Source organism: Salminus brasiliensis, chromosome 22, assembly GCF_030463535.1.
Source record: "Salminus brasiliensis chromosome 22, fSalBra1.hap2, whole genome shotgun sequence".
In the NCBI taxonomy this organism is placed as follows: Eukaryota; Metazoa; Chordata; class Actinopteri; order Characiformes; family Bryconidae; genus Salminus; species Salminus brasiliensis.
This window is the reverse complement of record NC_132899.1, coordinates 4,671,684-4,695,195: the sequence shown is the minus strand read 5'-3', so window position 1 is coordinate 4,695,195 and position 23,512 is coordinate 4,671,684. Positions and strand designations below refer to the sequence as shown.

General features: G+C 41.7%; 1 protein-coding gene across 3 annotated transcripts in view; it reads left to right on the top strand.

Annotated features, from left to right (window-relative positions):
* The window catches only part of adam12a (ADAM metallopeptidase domain 12a), a 166,141-nt gene that overhangs the window by 118,533 nt on the left and 24,096 nt on the right, over positions 1-23,512 (top strand). For all 3 annotated transcript variants that reach the window (XM_072666630.1, XM_072666629.1, XM_072666631.1), the window contains exons 12-17: positions 5,321-5,498; positions 7,698-7,787; positions 8,376-8,571; positions 10,926-11,034; positions 14,598-14,796; positions 19,150-19,227. In XM_072666630.1, the coding sequence (XP_072522731.1) occupies positions 5,321-5,498; positions 7,698-7,787; positions 8,376-8,571; positions 10,926-11,034; positions 14,598-14,796; positions 19,150-19,227 (850 nt within the window). The remainder of the gene's footprint in view (positions 1-5,320; positions 5,499-7,697; positions 7,788-8,375; positions 8,572-10,925; positions 11,035-14,597; positions 14,797-19,149; positions 19,228-23,512) is intronic.

The following is a 23,512-nucleotide window of genomic DNA, read 5'->3' as shown; positions in this document are numbered from 1 at the left end:
TGAAGGCAGGCAGCATGACCCCGGGTTCAAACTAGCGGTCATAGTGGTATAGTGGCAGCGCCTTAGTCTGCTGGAACTCTCAGAGCCCCCGATTTGGTCCTGTTGGCTAAAGGTGATGATGTTTATTATCTGTAGGACAGGAGGACAGGTTCCACTTAGGAGTTCCCCTCGATTCCTCTGAAGGTTTCTTGCTCTTGCCTTGCCAGAGTCATCAGTGACTTGTTTACAGATAGCTTGAACTCCTGGTTTCCTCTGAAGCTGCTTTGTAAAAAACACCTGTTGAGAAAATCGCTGTACAGATCAGTTTGGATTCAATTACTTGATTGAATGCGTCTAAAATACAATTTATTAAAATTGACCTTTTTTAAATGGATTAAAATCAACCTTTTTTTAAATTATTAAAATTGACCTTTTTGAGAAACAGAGCCTGATTGACAGTTATTTATGGACGTTTTACCACATATTGTTTTCACATAATTTTTTAATTAACCTTTATGTACGTTCCTTTATTTTCCAACACAAAACTTACAAATAAAATTATTTTCAACATTTATTTTCCAAGAAAAAAAGTTTACATTTCATGGAGACCTTGAAAGTACTCCTTATTGATTCCAAAGGCCAGGAGAGTTCTTTTTTTTTTTCTCTTGCCATTGGAAGTATTCAACCAATTTGGTGCCACTACTGCCACTATTAATCACTGCTCTACTTTCCATCTGTTGATTGGTTGAAGCTTTTTTTACTTTAGTATGTTTAAATAAAGATCATACCATGCTTTAAGCATCACCAACACATTAGAGAGCTGTATGGTGTGGTGTGGCATAGTACGGTCTTGACGGGTAGTCACGGCAAATGAAGGGTGGAAATGATGAATGTTTGGAGCAGTGCCGTAGAGGATGTACTTTTGGCCTCTTTAAAGAAACTCTATGTAGTATTTTAACCTTAAAACACTGTGCTATGGAGCTCTCTCCAGAACTGCTGTGTAACCCATAGAGTCATATTAGTGTAAAATCCTGTAGTATTACTCTACCACCTCAGCCCACATGCTTCTCTACCTTCAGATCAAGCTTCTGGAGCTCTCAGCTTGTCCAGAAAGGCACGTGTACAGCTGTCCATCAGCGTGATTTTGTATTTACTGCAGTGGAGTAAACATGAATTACACTCTCCAACTGTAGGGGGAGCCCAGAAGCAAGAAAATACTAATTCTTGCCTTAACGAAGCAAGAAGGTTATTTAAAGAGCTGTTTTAGTGAGTGAGAGAGATGGATGTGAAGAACCTTTTTAAAGTTGAAAGCACCTCCATGTTATTTAAAGGTTCTAGCTATAGCAGACGGCACATCCCAGCAAGGAAACAAGGAAGTCGCCATGCTTTTAAGAGCATGCTTGTGTTTGCAGTGCTGGTGACTGGCTACTAATCGGTCAGTGTGTGTGCAGCCTTCAAGGATATAAATAAAGTGTGTGTGTGGACTGTTTGGGATCTTGGTCGTGTTTTGGTTAATGACATGAATCAGTTTAGATTAGCTTAGCTGAGAATTTGTTAGGATCGGTCTGTGTGTTTCCATGCATGAACTTTCCCTGTTCAGTTAAACTTTCATATTCATATTCATGGAAGCCTGGTGGCAGTCTAACTCTCCTGAGTCCCTGCTGTGGGTGGCTGCAGGCTGTAGGTGTGTGTGTGTGTGTGTATGTGTGTTTTGATGGGCCTGGCTCAGCTGGAGCTCAATCAGAAAGGGTGCCTGAGGTTACTCCAGAACAGTCACTACAGGGTAGCGACACAGACATGGGCAGCATGTGTGAGAAGTGTGTACAAGCTGCATATCAACACCGTCAGGGAGGCTGGAGGTAGGGGGTGCTGAGGGGGCCTAAAATTATCCTCTGAGCACAGGCAAGATCTACTCAGCTTTGGTTTGGGGTGGGATTTGTGGTTTTTACCATGTATTTTCATCATCTGCTGCAGCTGTTAAACCAGACTCAGTCACTTTACCCACCAACTGTTGGCCATTTTGGTGTCTGTAGCTAAATGTGTACACATGTGTACACCGGCTCTGACCCCTGACCTTTTTTAAGCATGAAAGACTTTATTTGAGAAGCAGTAAACACAGCCTCTCTAACTAATCAAAAGACTCTATTTTCAGCATCGTTAGATTACTGCTAATATGCTGGTAAGACAGGCAAATCAAAGCCCCCATATAATTGCCAGGAACCTGCACGATGGTGTAAGAAGTTAAGAGGGTGGTGCACCATTCCACTGTGCAGCATTGCTTGCACAAACTTAATCTGCATGGAAGAGGCATAAATAGGAAACTACGCCAGTAACCTCATCCCAAAACTTAATGTTTGAAGTTTGGGCATTTTACAGGGTCCGGACTTTAGAATAGAGGTTGTAGATGTAGAGGAGTCTGGGCAGGGGTTCAAAAATCAGCTGTTCTACTGTCTGCTAAATCAATGAAACACCTGTGAAACACCTGCCAACATGGCCAGGTCAGGCCATCCTAGCACGTCCAGCCGAACAGAGCAGAACCCGAAATGTCATCACGGGATCTACAGGTGGCGCTCTCCACAGTTGAGGTCAAAGTACAGCATCTGCCATCAGAAAGGGACCACTCTTATTTGATTTTCATGTTTTTGAGGTGTGCAAGTAGGAAACCCTTGCCAGAACACCTAGACCAGGACCAGGACATCTGGAACTGTGTGTGTACTTTGGACAGATGAGTCCAAGGCTGAATTATCTGGACACAGTAACAGAGGACATGTTTGGCGTAAACCACGCACAGCATTTGAGCACAAGATTCCAAATCAGCTGTGAAGCATGGAGGTGGAAATGTCCTGGAGACCTGGAGACCTGAAGAGCTCTCCAACATAGAATCCACTAGCAACTCTTTAGTGTATCTGAGAGCGCTTGAGGGACATATGAGACCATCCTCATATGTTCACACAGCTGAACGATTTCTGCATGGAGGAGTAGGAAAAACCTCCCCCAGTTGATGGTAGAGACGGGTCAAGTATTATATTACAGGAAACGTCTAACTGACGTCATTTCACCCTGGGTGATTGGGTGATAGCTATTAGGGCGTCTATAGGGCATCCTAACTTATATTTCTGTTAATTAAAATTATATAAATGATGATTGACGACATTTCTTTAGGTGTGAGAGTTTAATTAATTACCTCTAAATACCATCTCTTAGTGTTGATCACATGCAGATCAGATCTCCAGATGTGTAAATATGTTTAAAAAGACATTGCACAAAATCTAGATGACAGTTATGCACAAAAAGTCAGTTTGCTGTGTTTTTCATTGTACGTTAAAACATGGTTTGGATAGTTTTGAACTCCCGCCGTCTCTCTCGCGCTCTCACACACATAAATTACTGGCAAACTGTTTAATTTCCCTCTATCTATCTATCTCTCTCTCTCTCTATATATATATATATATATATATATATATATATATATATATATATATATATAATATATAAGCCTCTAGCCAGTGGGATAGGCTGTATGTGTGAGCGAGAGAAAGAGAGAGAGAGAGAGAGAGAGAGAGAGTGAGTCTTCACATCATAAATATCTCTTTATCTCTGTCTGTTTGCACAAGTCAGCAGCTTGCTGAAATCACACTACTGGCTCGAGTGCTGCAGTTTGATTGGTTAATCGATTAGTGCTTCAATCCAGACCGATGAAGAGAGCAGAGCAGAGGAGATGAGATCAGCCCAGATGAACTGATGGAGGCTTTGTTCATCCGCCTGAACTCCTCTCTCGTTCACTTCACACTTTCACTCCCCTCCTCGTGCATTTTAATGCTATGAGAATAATTCCTCAGACAATGAAATAAGCCCAGCGTTCCTTTAAGATCCAGGAAGACGAGCGTCCAGGCTTTTTACTGTCCTGCACCGAAGTGGTGGAACGAGCTTCCCCTGGGTGTCCGAACAGCAGAGTCCAACGCAAAGACCCAGCTCTTCTGAGAGGACTTGGGTGAAGAGAAGTGCGGAGTATCGTGGTCTTCATACTGACTTCTGTATTCAGTAGTGTCTAAGCTTAGAGGGATCTTTTTTAACCCCTTCCCAGACTCCTCTACATCTACAGCCTTCTTTTTGAGGGCAGAAGATTACTAAGTCCTGACTCTGTAAGGTGCCCAGACTTCAAACATTACGTTTTTTGATGAAGTTGCTGGCTACAAAAGGTTCTTTGAGTAATAAACAACAAGATCCACTTCTGATTCCATAAAGACCCATGGGTGCAATGTGTCCCAATACTTTTGTCCATTTAGTGTATTTATCTACTTTTTTTTTTTTATTGGTTCGAAGTGACTAAACTACACTTTTACTCGTTCTCCTCAGAAGAAGGTGCTACAGAAGGTTCTTTCAGCATTGCTGTAGATGAACCACTTTTGGTTTCGATAAGAACCATGTTTGAAATGTGTCCCAATACTTTTGTCCTTTCAGTGTCTATTTAGTGTTGCCGTGGAAGAACCACATTTGGTTCCATAGAGAACCATGTTTGAAGTGATTTTTGGTCTTTAAAAGGTTCTACACACTCGCTCTTCATATCTAGCACCTTCTGAGGAGAACGAGTAAAAGTGTAGTTTGGTCACTTTGAGACAATAAAAAAAAAAAAGGTACATAAAGTACACTAAATGGACAAAAGTATTGGGACACATTTCAACCGTGAGTCTTTATCAAAAGTGGATTTTCTAGGTTAAAAGGTTCTAAGAACCTTTTGTAAAAGTAAAAAGCGAAGTTTGGTAAAACATCACTTTAAATAGGTAAATAAAAGACACTAAAAGGACAAAAGTATTGGGACACATTTCAAACATGGTTCTTAATGAAACCAAAAGTGGTTCTTTTGCAGCATTGCTGAAAAAACCTTTTGTAGCACCTACTTCTAAGGGAAAAAAAATAAAGTACACTAAATGGACAAAAGTATTGGGACGCATTTCAACCGTGGGTCTTTATGGAATCAGAAGTGGATCTTCTAGGTTATCGCTCCAAGAACCTTTTGTAGCACCTTTATTTTTAGGAGTTTGAGGCAAGTGTCTGATGGTTTATGCATGAGCTTCCAGAATGTGCCAACTACATTAGTCTGATATGAGCCGCATAGAACGTACCTGATTACCTACATTTGGGTTAAGAAGGAAATTGTGTGTCTATATGTATAAATATATAAATATAGTGTGTATATCTTTTGCTCCTTCATCTGCTGGCCTCCTCATCACCTCCATCTCCTTTTACATCTTCTTCTTGTGCTTTTTTCTATTGTAACTTCAGTGAAATCAGTGCAAGTCTCTCTCTCTCTCTCTCTCTCGCTCTCTCTCTCTCTCTCCAGGTACCCATTCCCCACTGTGTTCAGTTCATGCAGTAAGAAGGACCTGCTGGTCAGTTTGGAGAAGGGGGTGGGCATGTGCCTCTTCAACATGCCTGAGGTTAAGGTGCTCTACGGGGGCCAGAAGTGTGGGAACGGATACGTGGAGGAAGGAGAGGAGTGTGACTGCGGAGATCTGGAGGTACTTCTGGGTGTGTGTGAATGTGGGTCTATAGACGCTGCTCTTTGATGTAAGGTGTGTGAAGGTGTGAAGATGTGGTCCAAGACTCACACACGCTCGGGAATATCTCATATACGCCACAGGCCCGACTCCTACACGCCGATCTGCTGCGGAGAGTAAATTGGACAGTGTGACAGAGTGATTGCACAGCTGAAGTAATTTTCCATTGGTTGCTAGGTCGTTGCTATGCTGTTCCAAGTAGTTTGTTCTATAATATCCCATGTGGTTTCTATGCAGTTGCTAGGTCATATGGTTTCATTTGTCTTAGCAGTTGCTACAATGTCCCAGGTGGTCGCTATGCAGTTGTTAGGTGGTTGCTTTGATTTTCCACTTGGTTGCCATGCTGCTGCTTAGCAGTTGTTATGCTGTGCCAGGTGCTAGGATATTGCTAGGCTGGTAGTAGGGTGCAGCTGGCCTTTTGCCATTTCATGTCTGGTGGTTGCTAGGCTATTCAGGTTGCTGGAATGTGGTTGCTATGGTATCTTAGGTGGTTGCAAGGGTGCTGCTAGTGTCCTAGAATGCTGTATTCTCAATTGCGACGCAGAAACCTTTGCCCTATACAGATTATATAGACATCATTTGAAAGAATTAAAGTCATCAACTCCGCTAAGCTTGATTGAAGAAGCCTTGGATGCACTATATGGCCAAATGTTTGTGGACACCCCTTCTAATAAACACCCACAAGGCCTGCCAGATGTTTTGGAGATGTGCAAAGTGGCCCAGATTCTTATGCTCACCCATTTTTTTCTGCTGTTGTCCTAAAGGGAGCTTTTCCTGAAGGCCTTCCAATGTTCAGAAACACCACAGGATGTGTGGGTATAGGGGAGGCATTTCTTTTCTGTGTGTGTGTGTGTGTGTGTGTGTGTGTGTGTGTGTGTGTGTGTGTGTGTGAGAGAGGCCTTTCACTCTGAACATTCACACTCCAGAATGAGTCATGAATCATTACAGTCTAATCATCCAAATCTCTGACAAGTGACATAAACAAGCACTTCAGACGGATGTTTTCCTTCTGACCACACCGGGAGATAAACCCGGAAAACTGGGTCTCTCACACAGACATGTGTGCAGCAGACGTGTGAGGAGCTTTGAAGCACTGCAAACACACACACACACACACACACACACAGCGGCCTCCACTAGGGCCTAAGTCCTGCAGCCATTAGATCTTTCTCAGTGTGTCAGTGTTTATTGATTGATTGATTTATTTTTTGCTGGTAACTCATAATGCAAGAGTGCTGTATATGTAAGTGTGGATGGGGGGGTCTGTGTGTGTGTGTATGTGTGTGTGTTGTGTAAGAACAGCGTAGATCTGCCAATTGGCACCATTAAGATAAGTTTGTTTTTTCTATTGCCATTAATATTTGGCGTGAGTCAACTGGAAGAGAGGGCTGTGCCTGTAGCACGCACACACACACACACAGACACACACACACACACAGACAAACACACAATAAGCATGGGTCATAAAAAGAGCACAGTACATCTCTGTAATATCTCCGGCCATAGACAAACGCAAAAACGGCCTTAAAACACTCATGTGAGTATGAAAGTCCAGCAGGGGGTGCTAAAACTTTGACACCAATTTCATCAAATAGCAGCATAACAGCCAAAGTAGACCTAAATACTGCACAGTGCTTTTTAAATAGCAGGTCTCCAACTTTTTCATCACACACAGACTCAAAATCTGGTAGAAAGACTGAAATTCGAGACTGAAACTATCCTTATCAAGCTTTTTTATCCCAATTTGTGGGAGGACGTTCTGTCACACTACGGGCCCCTCTGAGCAGGGCTGAACTGGGATAGTCTTCACTAGTCCTGTATATTATACTGATTTTAATGTATTTGTATAAGTGTAGTTTTCATTTTTTCAGATGTGGATTTTTGGTTAAAAGCAGTAAACCTGAACAACAGACTAGATTTAATATTATAACTAATAATAAAACTCTACTTCTCAGCCATATGGTTTGGTTGGTTTTTAAAACTTTCTCCAGATGTGCACAGAAGCAAAGTCAGAGAACAGATGGACCACAGTTCAACATGACAGATGTGGCTATTGATGGGTTAATGCTTTGCTCGTCCATTTTAATCTCTCTCTCCTTCTCTCCCTTTAAACTCCCCACCCACCACCCCATCCATCTGCCTCCATCACCCTCCATCTAGGAATGTATGAACCCCTGCTGTAATGCCAGTACCTGTACTCTGAAGGGGAATGCAGTGTGTGCTCATGGTCAATGTTGTGAAGACTGTCAGGTAAGACATATATTTATATGAATAACATTTATAATAAATGATTCCCCTCCATATGTCTTAGTATCTCTGCAACATCAGTGTGTTATATACAAGTTATATATATAGAAATTACATAATTAATTACATCATTATAGAAATATATGAGCAGTATACTGAATTGTACACAATATAATTAGGTATATTAAATATATAAGTATATTGTGAGCAATATATGTCATTATAAATGTATTAGAAAGAAAAAAACCCAAAAAAATAGATACATGCCCCCTGGTAGATTAACCATGAACTGCATGCCCCAGACAAATACATACAGATTTCTTAGCAGAAAGAGAAATGACATACATTTACATTTAAATTAATTCCTTATGTATCAAATATGATACAAAACAAAAGTCATATAAGCAAAGTGATCATGCTCTTTTTTTTTTAAGGTCAAATAAACACTCCAGTTTTAAAGGCTTAGAATTGGGATTTATTCAATGGTTCAGGCTGTAAAGGGTTAAAAGGCTTCTCCTAATTTAAGCCTCTACACATCGATTTGAAGTGTATTTAAGTTCTAACTCTGTGTGTGTTTGTGTGTGTGTTCAGTTAAAGCCTGCAGGAACGCCATGTCGAGAGTCCAGTAACTCGTGTGACCTGCCAGAGTTCTGCACAGGTTCTGACCCTCACTGTCCAGCCAACGTTTACCTGCATGACGGCCACGCCTGCCACAGCGTGGACGGCCACTGCTACAACGGCATTTGCCAAACGCATGAGCAACAGTGCATCACCCTCTGGGGGCAGGGTGAGTAACAGTGCCACCAACAGGCAAAAAGGGACATCAATTATAGCCCTGTATGAGGCCCTAACCCCAGATTATGTACAACCTCAGCTGATGATACTGGTGTTCAGCACAGTTTGGTGCTTTTCTTGCTCTTACCACAACAAGCACACCTGACAGTTCACTGCAGAGTTCAGTTCAATCATCATCAGCAGCAGCAGCAGCAGCTCACCTGATTGACCATCATTAAGCCCTGATTTACCACCAAACCAGGTGTTGATCTGAGGAGAACTCTAAATAATACTAGACTCCATGAGAGAGGAGAACTTTGGAGATGTTCTAATGATGAACACAGTGATTGAGAACCACCACCGCTATTATTATTATTATTATGATAAAATTATGATGGTGGATAAAAACTTTTGTACGCATATGATGATTTTTTTTCTGGCTTTATTTTCCTGACTTAAACAATATGCAGGTTCTCAGGAACATCTACTGTAATGTACAGTACCTTACAGCCCTATGAACATCTGTACAGTTATGCAAAGCTGCATTTATGGCTTAAAGTGGAGTTCTAGGCCACAGCAAGGGCTCTGTAAAGTCCTGCTTACAAGATGAGACCTTTACAGTGGTTCATAAGGACCACAGCTCTGGGCCTATGGCTAGTTGTTGCTTCCTTTGATAATCCTGAGTCTCCTACCAGTGGGACGTGGTAGGTATAGGTGCTATGGGGTCAGCTTTAATTTTGCCAGCATGCTTCATGACCCTGCTGTTATAAATGTCCTGAAGCGTTGGCAGAGTACATCCTGAAGACCCTCTCTGCTGTCCTGATTACGTGTTGGAGTTTAGCTTGTACTTGGTGGACGATCCAAACCAGATGGCTATGGATGATTTAAGGATGGATTTATGGATTGGTGTGTAGAACTGGATCATCAGGGCTTGTGGGAGGTTGAGTTTCCTTTCTCAGCTCCCTCCGGAAGAACATCCTCTGAGAGAACATGCATTTCAGAAGAGGTAGAGGACAATCCGAGGACAGTATTTCCTACTGCTACTGTTACTTTGAATAGCTGAGATTTGATAGTCCTCAGAGATGTTGGCTGTATGTAGGGCCTAAAGTTTGGTTTGTCATTCAGTGCCCTGGTTGACAGAGCAATTTATGGGTCAGTTGCAGCTCCACCAGCTCTGCAGCTCTGGCATCAAGGCTGTCTGAATCGTGGAAGGAGGAACATGCCTGAATCGCCTCCTCCCAATCTAATCGTCACCCACTAGCACCATGTCACTTCCCTTGAACTCTTCCATTAATCTCAGTACTAGCTCCACTTATCAGAGGTGGAGGGAAGGTGCTGGCCTTCTACCACAAAGCAGAAACCACCTGAACTCCAGCCCAAGGTTCTCCCAGAGGTCTCCACAGTTCTCCAACTGTCTCCTCCTACATTATCATATGCTGATTGCATGAATTGTCTGAACTTTGGAAATGTATTAGTGGTTGTTTTTCAGGGCAGAGTAGATCCTCCCCTGGAAATGAGCCCATTGTTTACCATTCAAAAGCTCATAAAGATTTCACATTGGCAACACCTGGATGATCTGTTGTAGATGTGATGTGGATGCTCACCTGACATTCAGCTTACATTCACCTAAATGTCTTTTAAATGCTACTGCTCAAGAACAGTCATGGCAGGCTTCACAATTCTGTTTTTAAGTACATATATAATGAAATTCACATTCACATTTTCTGTGGGTGAGGGCTGTGGTTACATTTACATTTAAACATTTAAGGCATTTAGCAGACGCTCTTCTCCAGAGCGACTTACAAAAGTGCTTTGCTATTTACCCAAAAATAACCTCAGCTAGTTTAAATAGACTAAAAATTCAAAGATACCTCTAAGTTTAGACTCTACTAAACACAAGTCAGTAAGGAGACCATAGTACTCTTCTCTTCGCCTGAGTGCTCTCAGAAGAGGAGGGTCTTCAGTCTGGGTTTGAGGACAGTGAGCGTTGGACTCTGCTGTTCGGACACCCAGGGGAAGCTCGTTCCACCACTTCGGTGCAGGACAGAGAAAAGTCTGGACGCTCGTCTTCCGTGGATCTTAAAGGATGGCGGGTCGAGCCGAGCCGTACTTGAAGCTGGAAGGGCTCTTGGTTAATTTCTTTTTAAAAAATTCTTATATTCATAGTTAGCTACATTAGCTTGCTACCCAACTTGAACAGGTGTTGAGTTGTGCCACCCATCGAAATGTCCTAACTAGCGACTGTGTGCATGCGCAAACCTACAATTTTGAATGTTTTCATGCATTTTTTTCATAGTTATCTTTTTCTCGTGTGCTTCATACAATCAGATCTTACCATTATTGTGTGTGTGTGTATGTGTCCTATAGGTGCAAAGCCAGCTCCAGGCATCTGTTTTGAAAGGGTGAACTCAGCAGGAGATCCATATGGGAATTGTGGAAAAGACTCCAAGGGCTCATTCGCAAAGTGTGAAGAACAGTGAGGCTAAGCTTTTTACTTTCTTCTTCTCCAGTTTAAAAAATAAAAAAAGGTCCCACTTATAGAAATTTTAATAAGTGTAATAAGTGGACATTACAGGACATGCAGATCAGGGTAACTACAGGTGATGTATTCACTGCTACAATAGGTTCTTTGGGTGATGCTACCACTTTTGATAATAAAAGAACACATTTTTGTAAGAGCTCTGCGAGTCTGAAGCACCTTGTGAAGTGAAGGTTCCCGAAGCCTTCAAACTCACAGATTTACAGTAATTTGAATGTGTAGTATTCGAAGAACCCTTTGTAGCGTATTTCTAATAGAGTATAATAGAGTGTAGAGCTTATTTAATATGCATATCAACTATGGATGCATCAATCCATCCTTTTCTGTTCTGATACAGATACTGATAAATGAGCTTTAAGTACTGGCCGATACCCGATACTGATACGATACCATTGTTAAATTAATAAATCTCATCATCTGAGAGAGACTTAAGGCATCAGGACTGACATAATCATTACTTTACTAACTTTGTAAAACAAACTATAAAAACAAAGATATAAATGAACCCAGTTTCTGTTTATTGGTCATTAAAATATTAAATTAATAACTGTGCTGGACCTCGGATCACAGTGCTGTCTGGGCTCAGGGCTCAGGACAAGTCTGTGAGACTAAAGAGGAGCTAGCAGCCCCTCCCTTCTCAGTTCTCCTTATATGGAAGATGAGCTGGATTCCTCGCTGATAGTTGATGACCGGTCGAGGGTCATCAAACTTGCTGTTTGCTATGATCTGTGTTTGATGTCTGTAGGTTACTCTGATCTTGGGTTATTAAGCCTAGAATACCAGCGGTGTGAGAATCAGGTTCCGTAAAAAATAATTATCCGATACCCGATCCAGCTAATTTTGTTCGTATCGGGGCAGAAATCCAATCCCAGTATTGGATCGCTGCATCCCTGATATCAACTTTACTCTTACATAATAATTTACATAATTACAGAAGTGGATCCAAATATTTGTAATCGAAAAATCTGCAATTCAACCCTGCCCTGTTCAAAAAAACATTAGGGGGTTGAAGGTGCTAAAAAGGCTGATGCTTTTCTGTATTTATTTTTCTATCTTCACTATTGTACAAAATGGTGTTTTTACATACCATAATTCTGTACTTGGCACTTTGCCAAATATTTTCTTGAAACATGTATTAACTGAGATTTTCAGTATTTCAGTATTTTCAGTTATTCCGAATCGTGCGGTTAAAGAGACTTGCTGATGATGAAACCACTTGCTCCAAATGATGTCCGAAATGTCAGGGGAGACAAATGACAGTGACAGGGTTGTGTAAGGGACTGGGCATAGCTGCATTTCTGGCACTAGACCAGAGAGACCAGGGGTGTGTAAAGTTCTACTTGAGGGCCTCTGCTCTGGGCCCATGTCTAGTTGTCTAGTTGTCTAGTTGTGCTACCTTTGATAATCCTGAGTCTTCTACTAGAGGGAAGTGCTAGAAGGAGGTGCTGTAGGTTCAGCTGTAATTTTGCCAGCATCCTTTTTTTTTGTTTTTTTTGCATAACAGTGACAATAATCCACCTTTACCTGAAAATATAATAATTAGCTTTGATATTAGGAGTATTGGTCTAATAACACAGTTATTAGAGCCTGGCGAAATGAAATCGGACTGAAAAGTAAACCTTTCTAACTTCTGCAAAAAAAATAGTCCCACATAATTTGTGCCCGTGTGCTTCAGTGGGGACCTGCAGGTACCTGCCATGCTGCGCCAAAAAACAGGCCGAGATCTAAAAAGGGAGCACTGGAAGTGCCACTGTAATTTCCATAAACAGGTAGCACTTGTTAAAGATTTAGCTTTAATTGGGCTGCGACTGGCAGGTGCTTCAAATGCCCCAGTGATCGTCCACTGATTGATGTAATTGCTGTAATTACTGAAGTGGACATGGAGAGGGAGAGCGAGCATGAGAGAGTAAGAGAAGGAAAAAAAAGAGTTGATTAGTTATACACAAAACAAAACCATAGCTCGATTTACTCTCACTCCCGCTCTCTCCCGCTCTCTCTCTCTCTCTCTGTCAGGAGAGCGTGAGAAACTCTTCTCCGGGCAGTAATTGGGCTGCAGTGGCCAGTGTGTCTCGTTATTTTGCTTAGTTCTTGGCTCCAGAGGAAGAAACAGTGTGTGATCACTCATCAGGACACTCTACCGATTAGACCTGCTGATTACTCTGCGTCTTATGTCTCCTAAATTATTTGCATATAGAAATAGAGATTAGCATTGGTGTCAAATATCAAAATATTGGTGAATCACATTAAAGGCAGTTCAGTTCAATCAAGCACACATATCTGCCGAATTTGCATTTACTGAGTGTTTTGAGAGATGCCCTTACAGACGTTTTGGGATTCAGGAATAAAGTATTTAAAGGGATTAAACCAGTAAGATTATATATATTAAAAACTCCTCTATAATATTTTCTCATTTCTTAATTGGAAATTGCCCCACTGCAAACGGAGCTCCCTTCTCAGATGACGTAAATGTGCCTGTATTGGGTATTTAAGCTGTTGTTTGATGTATAAATACTAAGTATGTGGCTTTAATTGGGATGAGAAATGATCAGGTGCCGTTTCCAAGTCTGTTTACCACCCTGTTATTTTACCTCAGAATGAAACAAAAAAAGATAAGCTCTGCTTTGATTGGCTGGGTTTCAGACTTCCACACAGTACTGTACCCCATGTTGACGTAGTAAGGAGTTAGCAAGCTGAAGAGAGTGGGTAGCTGCTGGCCTTAATGGATAATGGCTCCCACCCACTCTACAATACGGTGATGAGACCCATTCCACCGAAATGCACCACAGAGCGCCACAGGAGGGTCGTTCCTACCCACTATAGCTCCTCCCTCAGTGTGTGACACTATGGTTCATTTGTTCAATACTCAAATTATAATGTTTACATGTGCAATAATAATTATAGTACTGTCAGTCAATTTAATGTGTGCAATAATTATATTTATTATCACAGGTATTACCACTATGCCACTGTCCAATATTCATATAATTTATATACATGCACATATTTCTTTTTTTCTCTTTGTTCTTAATTTTTTTTTTTTTTATGTGTTTAGTTTTATTTTATAACTGCATTTCTGTTTCTGATTCTTCCTTCTCTGGTCCGCCTAGCATTAGTTAGTTTTTAGCCTTTTTGACGACATGATCCCCCTGTTCGGCCACTCTCCCTGCTCTGGTCAGCCTAATGTTAACTTTTAGCCTTTCCTCAGCCTCACTTTCATATTCAACCAAAATAGCAGTTGTGTTTAGCCAGGAAAGACTTTATCTAGTGGGTGGGGCTTATGTAAATATTGGGGTTGTAAATATCACAAGTCAGAACTGTGATGTAACAGTTTTGGGGTTTTGGAATTGGCCCGTTTTTTTTCTATGTACTGAACTCTCATCATTCAGCTGTACCAAGATAAACACAGTTTAACATTCTAATATAATAATAATTATTAGTATTATTGTTTTAGTTAAGTAAAGTAAATGAAATTAAAATGTATGTCATTGTATTTTTTGCAGAGATGCTAAATGTGGGAAGATCCAGTGTCAGGGCGGGGCTAATCGTCCAGTGATTGGCACTAATGCCGTTTCCATTGAGACCAATATCCCCCTGCAGGAGGGCGGGCGGATACTGTGCCGTGGAACCCATGTGTACCTGGGAGACGACATGCCTGACCCAGGACTGGTTCTGACTGGGACCAAGTGTGGAGAGGACATGGTGAGGACACACTGTGTGTTTTACCTGCTGTAAAAAGCTTGGGGACAAAAGAAGACCATATTCAGGCATGAAATAATATACATGGGGTCCTGGGGTAGATCTGTCTGTCTTCCAGATCGACCATGTCTGGGTTTTTTTCCTTCTTCTTCTCTAAAAAAATTACAGGCAGATTATCTACAGTTTTTCTCTGAACTCTGAACCTGGTTCTCTGATCTAGTTCTGGTTTTCCAGGCTAATGTTGCCTCTATTCTCCATATCGGGTACATATTAAACACCAACCAGTTTACCAACCACCCCAATTTATCTAAGCCAAATAACCCACCCACTCATTAAGGCTCCCTCCATCACTTGCAATGCTCCTGAGACTAGGAGGGTGAGGACAAGCACATGTCCTGTTTTTGACTAGGCAGTAGGGCTGGGCGATATGGTAAAAATATTATATCACAATATTTAAAGACAATTTCACAATTTCTACGAAATTTATCGCAATATTTTTGACTTTTATATATTTTTATATTTCAAATCTGCTCTTTAAACACTGATGAAATCCACGATGCACTCGCTTGAATCCTGATAAAAACATTATCACTATTTCTGTAAAATATCGTCATATTGCCCACCCCTACTAGGCAGCCGACGGGCTTGGAGGATCGCGCTGTTTCTCCATCTCTGATCAGCTTATAGACGCCCACGCTGGCCAGAATCAACCAGAAAGTGACGAGGACAGAGAGAGAGAGAGAGAGAGAGAGAGAGGAGGTTGCAGAGGTATCAGAGGTGGACTTGCTTGTGTTTTTCAGATCATTGTCCTGCTGCATAACCCAACTCAACGAGAGAGAGAGAGAGAGAGAGAGAGAGAGAGAGAACACTATCCACTCACCCAGATGGAGCATGGTTTATTGTGCTCTCTCTGGCTCCGGCTGGTCATGCTGTTTATAGCATAGTGTCAGGATCTTAGTCTGTCTCTACTCAGTAGAAGTCTCTAAATACAGCTGATAAGGGCTGCTGCTGAGGTTCTGGTAAAAGCTCTGGTAGACCTGAACGGTTGACGGGTTCCTGAGTGGCGCAGCTGTCTAAGTGTTCGACCTTCTATCAGGATATTGCAGATCCAGTCTCCAGTGATGCTCGGTGAGGTCCAGAGATCATAACTGGCCTACAGGATTAGTGTTTTCCTTCAAGCGTATTCGGCTTGCATTAGGAAAGAGGTTGGTGGATGCTTTTTATGCGGACATGCTAGCCTTCACCCTCCCAGCGCTGGTGGTGTCGTTTAACTACTGGGTTGGGGATTGAGAAGAACCCTTAACTCTTTGCCAGTCATGATTTAGAAACCATGAATTCCACTTTCTGCCGTGATTTGTGTTGTGTTTTCTTCCTACAAACTCGTAAAATGTTTGCATATGAGATTAATTTGACGAGTGGATGGAAAGATGACTGGGGTCTCAAGCCCAGTGCTCCTCAGGCCCTGCAGAACAGGACACTGGGGGCCCATAGGGTTTTAATGCTCCTAAAGAAGTTCCAGCTGGCGCAGGTTTATTGTTCAGCGTGTCTTCAGTATGAGCTTATGGTGTGAGTTACTGTAAAAGTCCAGCTCAGCCCATTAGTAATGCATTTGCAAGTGTGTGAATGATCAGATCCTGTGTCCTGAAGGTGTCCAGATAGTTTCAGTAATTGCTGGTGAGGGTGGGAGTGTATTGTCTGACCTTCAGGCTGTGTGTGTGAGTGTAATTCTTTTTAATAAGCATATATGACAGTGTCTGATTCTTTAATGAGGATGTGTGTATGACTTCATGTGTGTGTGTGTGTGTGTGCGCACATATGTGTGTGTGTGAAACGGAGTGAGATGTTAACAAGGGAAAGACTGGCCTCATCATCCATAACAGTCACAGGGAGCAGTGGAAAGTACCCTGACATCATTACTCAGACACACCGATCAGCCACAACATTAATACCACCTGCCCAATTCTGAGGAGGTTCCTCTTGAGCCTCACAACAGAACAGCTCTGACTTAAAGTCAGGACTTGACCTTGACCTGGCCACTCCAAAACCTCTGTTGTGTTTCTTTTATGAGCCAGAGGTATCAGAGATGGACTTGCATGTGTTTTTCAGATCATTGTCCTGCTGCATAACCCAATTCTGATTGAGCTTTAGAGTGCACCTTCTCCTTCTCCTTCAGTCTCGTTCAGTCAATTACAACAGAAGCAAAGCAGCCTCAGACAAGCACACTACCAGTTCCATGGTTGACTGTTTGTACGATGGTCTTATGGTGGAATGCAGTGTACCTATTACGCTAGATGTAACAGGAGCCACGTCTTCCGAAAGGTCTGATCTTTGACTCATCAGTCCACAGATATTATCTCAAATGTCCTGAGGGTGCTCTAGATGATGATATTTAATTTTTTATCATATTTGGTTTTGGGCAAATGCAAGATGAGTCATTTTGGGTCAGCGGTGGTTTGTGCCTTGCAGCTGCCCATGGTTGCCATTTTTGCCCAGTGTCTTTTTTTTATTGTGGAATAGTGTACAACTGGGTTCTGTTGTGGCCTCCTGAATGAGCCGTTGATGCGCTCTTTGTGAATCTTGGTAGGTCGGCCACTCCTGGGAAGGTCAATCACGGTTGTTCTCTGTTGTGTTGTTTTCTCTGTTTGTGGATAATGGCTCTCGCTGTGGTTCCCTGCAGTCCCAGAGCGACCTTCTGGCCTGCTTCACTTTACCAGACAGGTTCTGTTTAAGTGGTGTTTCGATTCAACGGGTCTGGCCGTGAGCATGCCTGGCTAGTGCCAAATGAAATTCAACCCAATTGTCAACTGAAATTGGTTGGCTGGTTGATTTTAGTAGCGAAGGTGGCAATCTTCAATCAACCTGTCCTTCAATCAACCTGAAGAAGGACAGCATGAAGAATTGCTTGGTTGACTGTAGCTCATAAGCAAATTCTAAAAATATGGTATAAAGTAAAAACAGGTTAACCCCTACCTTACCCCCTAACCCCTACCTTACTTTGAAGTGAGCAATACCTACTATTTAGTTTAGTAATTTATTTTATATCTATTTATTAGTATCAACTAATTATTCAATAATTTAAATTATTCAATATTTACAAATATTTTAGCACCTCCGAATAATTAAGGATCTACAGATAATTGGATGTCTGCTGTTCAATATGCACTAATTATTCTGTTTCTACTTATTTTTCATAAGGTTCTAATCATGCAGTACCTAATAATTAATATCTACTAATTATTCAGTAAGTAATAATTAGTCAGTATTTGTTTATTTTTAATTGTATTAATAGTATTAATCAGTCATTACCTACTAATTATGCAGTATTGAGTAATTTTTCAGCATCTACATATATTTCAAAAGGGTATGGGTGATGTACACTATATGGACAAAAGTATTGGGACATCTGCTCATTCATTCATTGTTTCTTCTGAAATCAACGATATTAAAAAGAGCTGATCCTGCTTTTGTTGAAGTAACTGTCTCTACTGTCCATATAAAAAAGGTTTTCTACTAGATTTTGGAGTAACATTGCTGTGAGGAGTTGATTGCATTCGGCAACAAGATTGTTAATGAGGTCAAGATGCTGGATGATCACCACCACCCAGCCTCATCATCCTCAACTCCTCAACTCATCCCAAAAGTACTGGATGGAGCTCCACCATCTATCATTCCAGACAACACAGTTCTTCCACTGCTCCACAGCTCAATGCTGCTGGGGGGCTTCATACCCCTGCTCTAGCCCACGCCTGGCATTGGGCAGCATGGTGTCAATAGGTTGACATTTATGTATCTGCTTCAGAGAGTCCTATTCTATTGGCAGTGCCTTTCTACAGGGACTAGGGAAGCTATTTTTTGGGTATCAGCGATGGGTACAACTTGAAGTGTCCGAATGCATTCATTAGAAGGGGTGTCCACAAACATTTGGACATATAACGTATGATTTGATTGAATGGAATGGTGATTTTTAGCTGTGTTGTGTGTGTCCTCCTCCCTTGTAAACCCTCTGCTCTGATTACTCAGCGTTTGGACATGAACATCTAGTGTCTCACTCCTAAATCTCATTATATTTGGGTGGAGTGGACTAGTGACAGATTTCTGACCGCATCTGTAATTCGGACATGGGGGAACGATCTGTGCAGACCGAGCGTCTTGTTGAGTTTAGGAGGGGAACCTCTGATGTGGTCACGCTTGAGTCTGCATTTGTTAGAAGTGAGTAGCAAGACGCTCACTTGGCCACTTACTCACACTCTCTCTCTCAGACATCCACTCAATCACATGCTCTCTCACTCAATCTGTCTCTTTAGGTGGATTTACCAGTCTCTCTCTCTCTCTCTCTCTCTCTATCGCTCTCTCTAGATGTGTCTGAACCGGCAGTGTCAGAACGTCAGTGTGTTCGGTGTCCACGAGTGCTCAGCCAAGTGCAGCGGACGTGGGGTGAGACGCCGTTCCTTTTCTTTTCCACTAACAAGCTAATTTCCCTCACTGACACGCAATCGTTTAGCACAAACTCCTAATCCAACTCCTGTCCAGCCACTGCCGGGAGCTGCTCAGTGAGCCCCCTGCACACCACGCCACACCTCACCCCACTCAGTCCTTCAACCTGAGGAAGGACGGCATGAACAATTGCTCGGTTCACTGTAGCTGAGCAAATTCTAAAAATAAGAATAAAGGTTAACCCCTAAAACCCCAACCTTATTTGGAAGTGAGCACTAGTAATTATTACGTATCTATTAATTATTAAATAACTAGTAATTATTCAGTATCTACTAATTATTCAAAAACTAGCAATTAATCCGTATCTACTAATTATTCAATATTTAATAATTATTTAGCACCTCCAAATTATTAAGGATCTTCCCATTATTGGATGTCTACTGTTTAATAAGCACCAATTATTCAGTTACTTATTTTCATAAGATTCTAATCATCCAGCACCTAATAATTGATTATCTGCTAATAACTACTAATTATTCAGTATTGAGTAATTATTCAGTATCTACATATATTTCAAAAGCTATGAATCGGTCAGTACCTACTTATTATTCAGTATCTACTAATTATTCAATAAGTAATTAGTATTTGTTTATTTCTCAAAAGTTACTAATCATTCACTACCTATTTATATTTAAAAAGATATAAAGCAGTACATACTTATTATTCAATAAGTAATAATTAGTGAGTATTTATTTCTTTTTTTAAAGGTATTAATTATTCAGTACCTACTAATTATTCAGGAAGTACTAATTATTTAGTCTTTTTTTTTTGTATTTTTTCACAAGGCACTAATCATTTAACACCGACTAATTATTCAGTATCTACTTATATTTCCAAAATAATTAATCAAGCAGTACCTACTTATTATTCAGTATGTACTTATTGTTCATACAGTATTTATCATCCAGTACCTAATAATTTATTATCTACTAATTATTCAATAAGTAATAATTGGTAAGTATTTATTTCTTTTTTTAATAGGTATTAATCAGTCATTACCTAATAATTATTCAGCATCTACTAATTATTCAACATTTACTTATCCATTAGTGCATACTAATTATTAAGTATCCATTACTATTCAATGAGAATTACTAAAATGTATTAATTACTAATTAATAAATACTGTTTAATAAGAATTATTTCATTAACATTCACTATCAAGAACAATATGTTCTTACTGATTATTCAGTATCTGCTTATTTTTTATAAGGTATTAATCATCCAGTACCTAATAATGATTTCGCATCTGCATATATTTCAAAAGGTATTCATTAGTCAATGCCTACTAATTATTCAGTTTCTACTGTGAATCAAAGATGTAACTTGTTTGATGTATGTAACAAAATACAGGGCCTTAAGTTGAAAGGGTTAATAAATAGTAAATAGAGCCCCAGTGACATCCCTAATTACATCTCAGTGATCCCTAATTACATCCCAGTGATCCCTAGTTACATGCCAATGACATCCCTAGTTACATCCCAATGACATCCCTAGTTACATCCCAATGACATCCCTATTTATATCCCTAGTTACATCCCTAGTTACATCCCTAGTGACATCCCTAGTGACATCCCTAGTGACATCCCAAGTTGCATCCCAAGTTGCATCCCAAGTTGCATCCCTAATTACACCCCAGTTACATCCCCAGTTACATCCCCAGTTACACCCTAGTTACATTCCCAGTGACATCCCCAATGACATCCCCAATGACATCCCCAATGACATCCCCAATGACATCCCCAGTGACATCCCCAGTGACATCCCCAGTGACATCCCCAGTGACAGCCCCAGTGACAGCCCCAGTGGCAGCGGGATGTGAAATAGTAAAGGCATTAGGGGTGAACGAGGCCGGCTGCATTATCAGTGTTCAGGCTGTTCAGAGGGGGTCAGAGCTAGACATTAGAAAATGCTCATCAAGGTTTTAGACTGTAGCAGATCTGGTCGTTTATTCACTTCTCTCTGTGCCCCCACCTCACTGTCTCTCTCTCTCTCTCTCTCTCTCTCTCTCACTATCTCTCTCTCTCCCTCTCTCTCACTATCTCTCTCTCTCCCTCTCTCTCACTATCTCTCTCTCTCTCCCTCTCTCTCACTATCTCTCTCTCTCCCTCTCTCTCACTATCTCTCTCTCTCTCTCTCTCTCTCTCTCTCTCTCTCTCTCCCTCTCTCTCACTATTTCTCTCTCTCTCCCTCTCTCTCACTATCTCTCTCTCTCCCTCTCTCTCTCACTATCTCTCTCTCTCTCCCTCTCTCCCTCTCTCTCACTATCTCTCTCTCTCTCCCTCTCTCTCTCTCTCACACTATCTCTCTCTCTCACTATCTCTCTCTCTCTCCCTCTCTCTCACTATTTCTCTCTCTCTCCCTCTCTCTCACTATTTCTCTCTCTCTCCCTCTCTCTCACTATCTCTCTCTCTCCCTCTCTCTCACTATCTCTCTCTCTCCCTCTCTCTCCCTCTCTCTCTCTCTCTCTGTCCCTCACCTTTATTCTTTATACCTCTTTCCCATTCCCTTCTCTTTTTAGCCCTCTTTCTTTTCCACCCCTCTCTCTCCCCTCTCCTTATACCCTCTCTCTGTCCTTCTGCCTCCATCTCTCCCCCTCTGTCTTTAAATCTCCATTCTTTACTCCCCTCTTACCCCTTTCTTTCTACCTCTCTCTGTTTTTCCTTCTACTCTTTTACCTCTCTCTACCTCTTATTCTACTGCTCACCCCTTCTCTCTTTAGCTTTCTCTCTATTTCTACCTCTCTCTCCCCAGTTCTCAATACCCCTCTCTCTCTCTTCCTTATGATGTCTTTCTTGTGATCTCTCTCTCTCTCTCTCTCTCTCTCTCTCTCTCTCTCTCTCTCTCTCCCTCTCCTTCCACTCTTTTACCTCTCTCTTCCTCTTATTCTACTGCTTACCCCTTCTCTCTCCCTCTCTCTTCCTCATGACCACTATATTCTTCTGACCTCTCTCTCTCTCTCTCTCTCTCCTTTTCTACTTCTGTCCCCAGTTCTCTATACCTCTCTCTCTCTCTCTCTCTCTGTTCTTTCTAACTCTCCCTCCCCCTCTCTCTTTTTCTACCTCCCTCTCTATTTCTCTCTCTCTTTTCACTCCCTCATTTTCTTTCTCTCTCTCTTCTTTACCTCCTTCCTTGTTTTTCTGATTGTGTCGATATGTTTATGTATTTCACTCTTTCTCTCTCTCCCTCTCTCGTGCTCTCGCTCTACCTACAGCTGTATGATATACTCTCCATGTGTGAGTTGCCTCTCTAATGCAACAGTACCCTGCTATCAATCTCCCAGCCTTCTCAACACCTCAATCAGTTCATGGTAATGGCTTCGTTCTGGTCCGTCTTGAAGAGCCATTCATCACCGTCTAAGCGCGGGCCAGCCGTCCTTGTGTGGCCACGTTGCTGAAATGTATGGGTGGGCTTGGGTTGGTGGGAGAATGCCAGTCCGTGCGGGTTTCAGCCGTGAAACAGACAGGTTGGAAATGTGTAGATTGGAAGAGGCAGTTCTGAAATTAGAGCGCCGCTCTCGTCACAGCTGCGCGCCTCGTGCTGGTGAAGGTGATGATTTCTGAAAGTGGCGTAAGCGCTGATGCAGGGTTCCTTCAATATTTCCCCGTAGCGGGAAACAAGACCTGCCTCTGCAGTGTGAAATTGAAAATGTGGAAATGATGTCATGCTCCTCATTCCCAAACAAACACACAAAAATCTCTCCAATATTTGTTTCTCTGTTATATGTCAGCTGTCAATCACTTCTGAGGCAGTGGTGACTCAGCGGTTAGAGTGGTTAGAGCTCCGGGCTATTGATGACAGGGTTGTGGATATATGTCCAAATGCTTGTGGACACCCCTTAATGAAAGCATTCAGCTACTTTAAGTTGCACCCATTGCTGCTGACACAGATGTGCACACAGAGCTTGTCTAGTCCCCGTAGAGAAGTACTGCCAATAGAATAGGACTCTCTGGAGGAGATGGAAATTACCCTATTGGTCATGCTGCCAAATGTCAGGTATGAGCTAGAGGGGTAAGTGGGAGTGAGGTAGGGTGATGACCATCCAACATCCTGACCTCACTGATGCTCTTGTCGCTGAATACAGTCAAATCCTCACAGCAATGCTTCTCCAAAATCTAGTAGAAAGCCTTCCTCCCTGGACAGTGGAGACAGTCACTCCAACAAAAGCAGGATAATACCCTTGATTTCTGTAGTAACCGTGGATGAATGAGCAGGTGTCCCAATA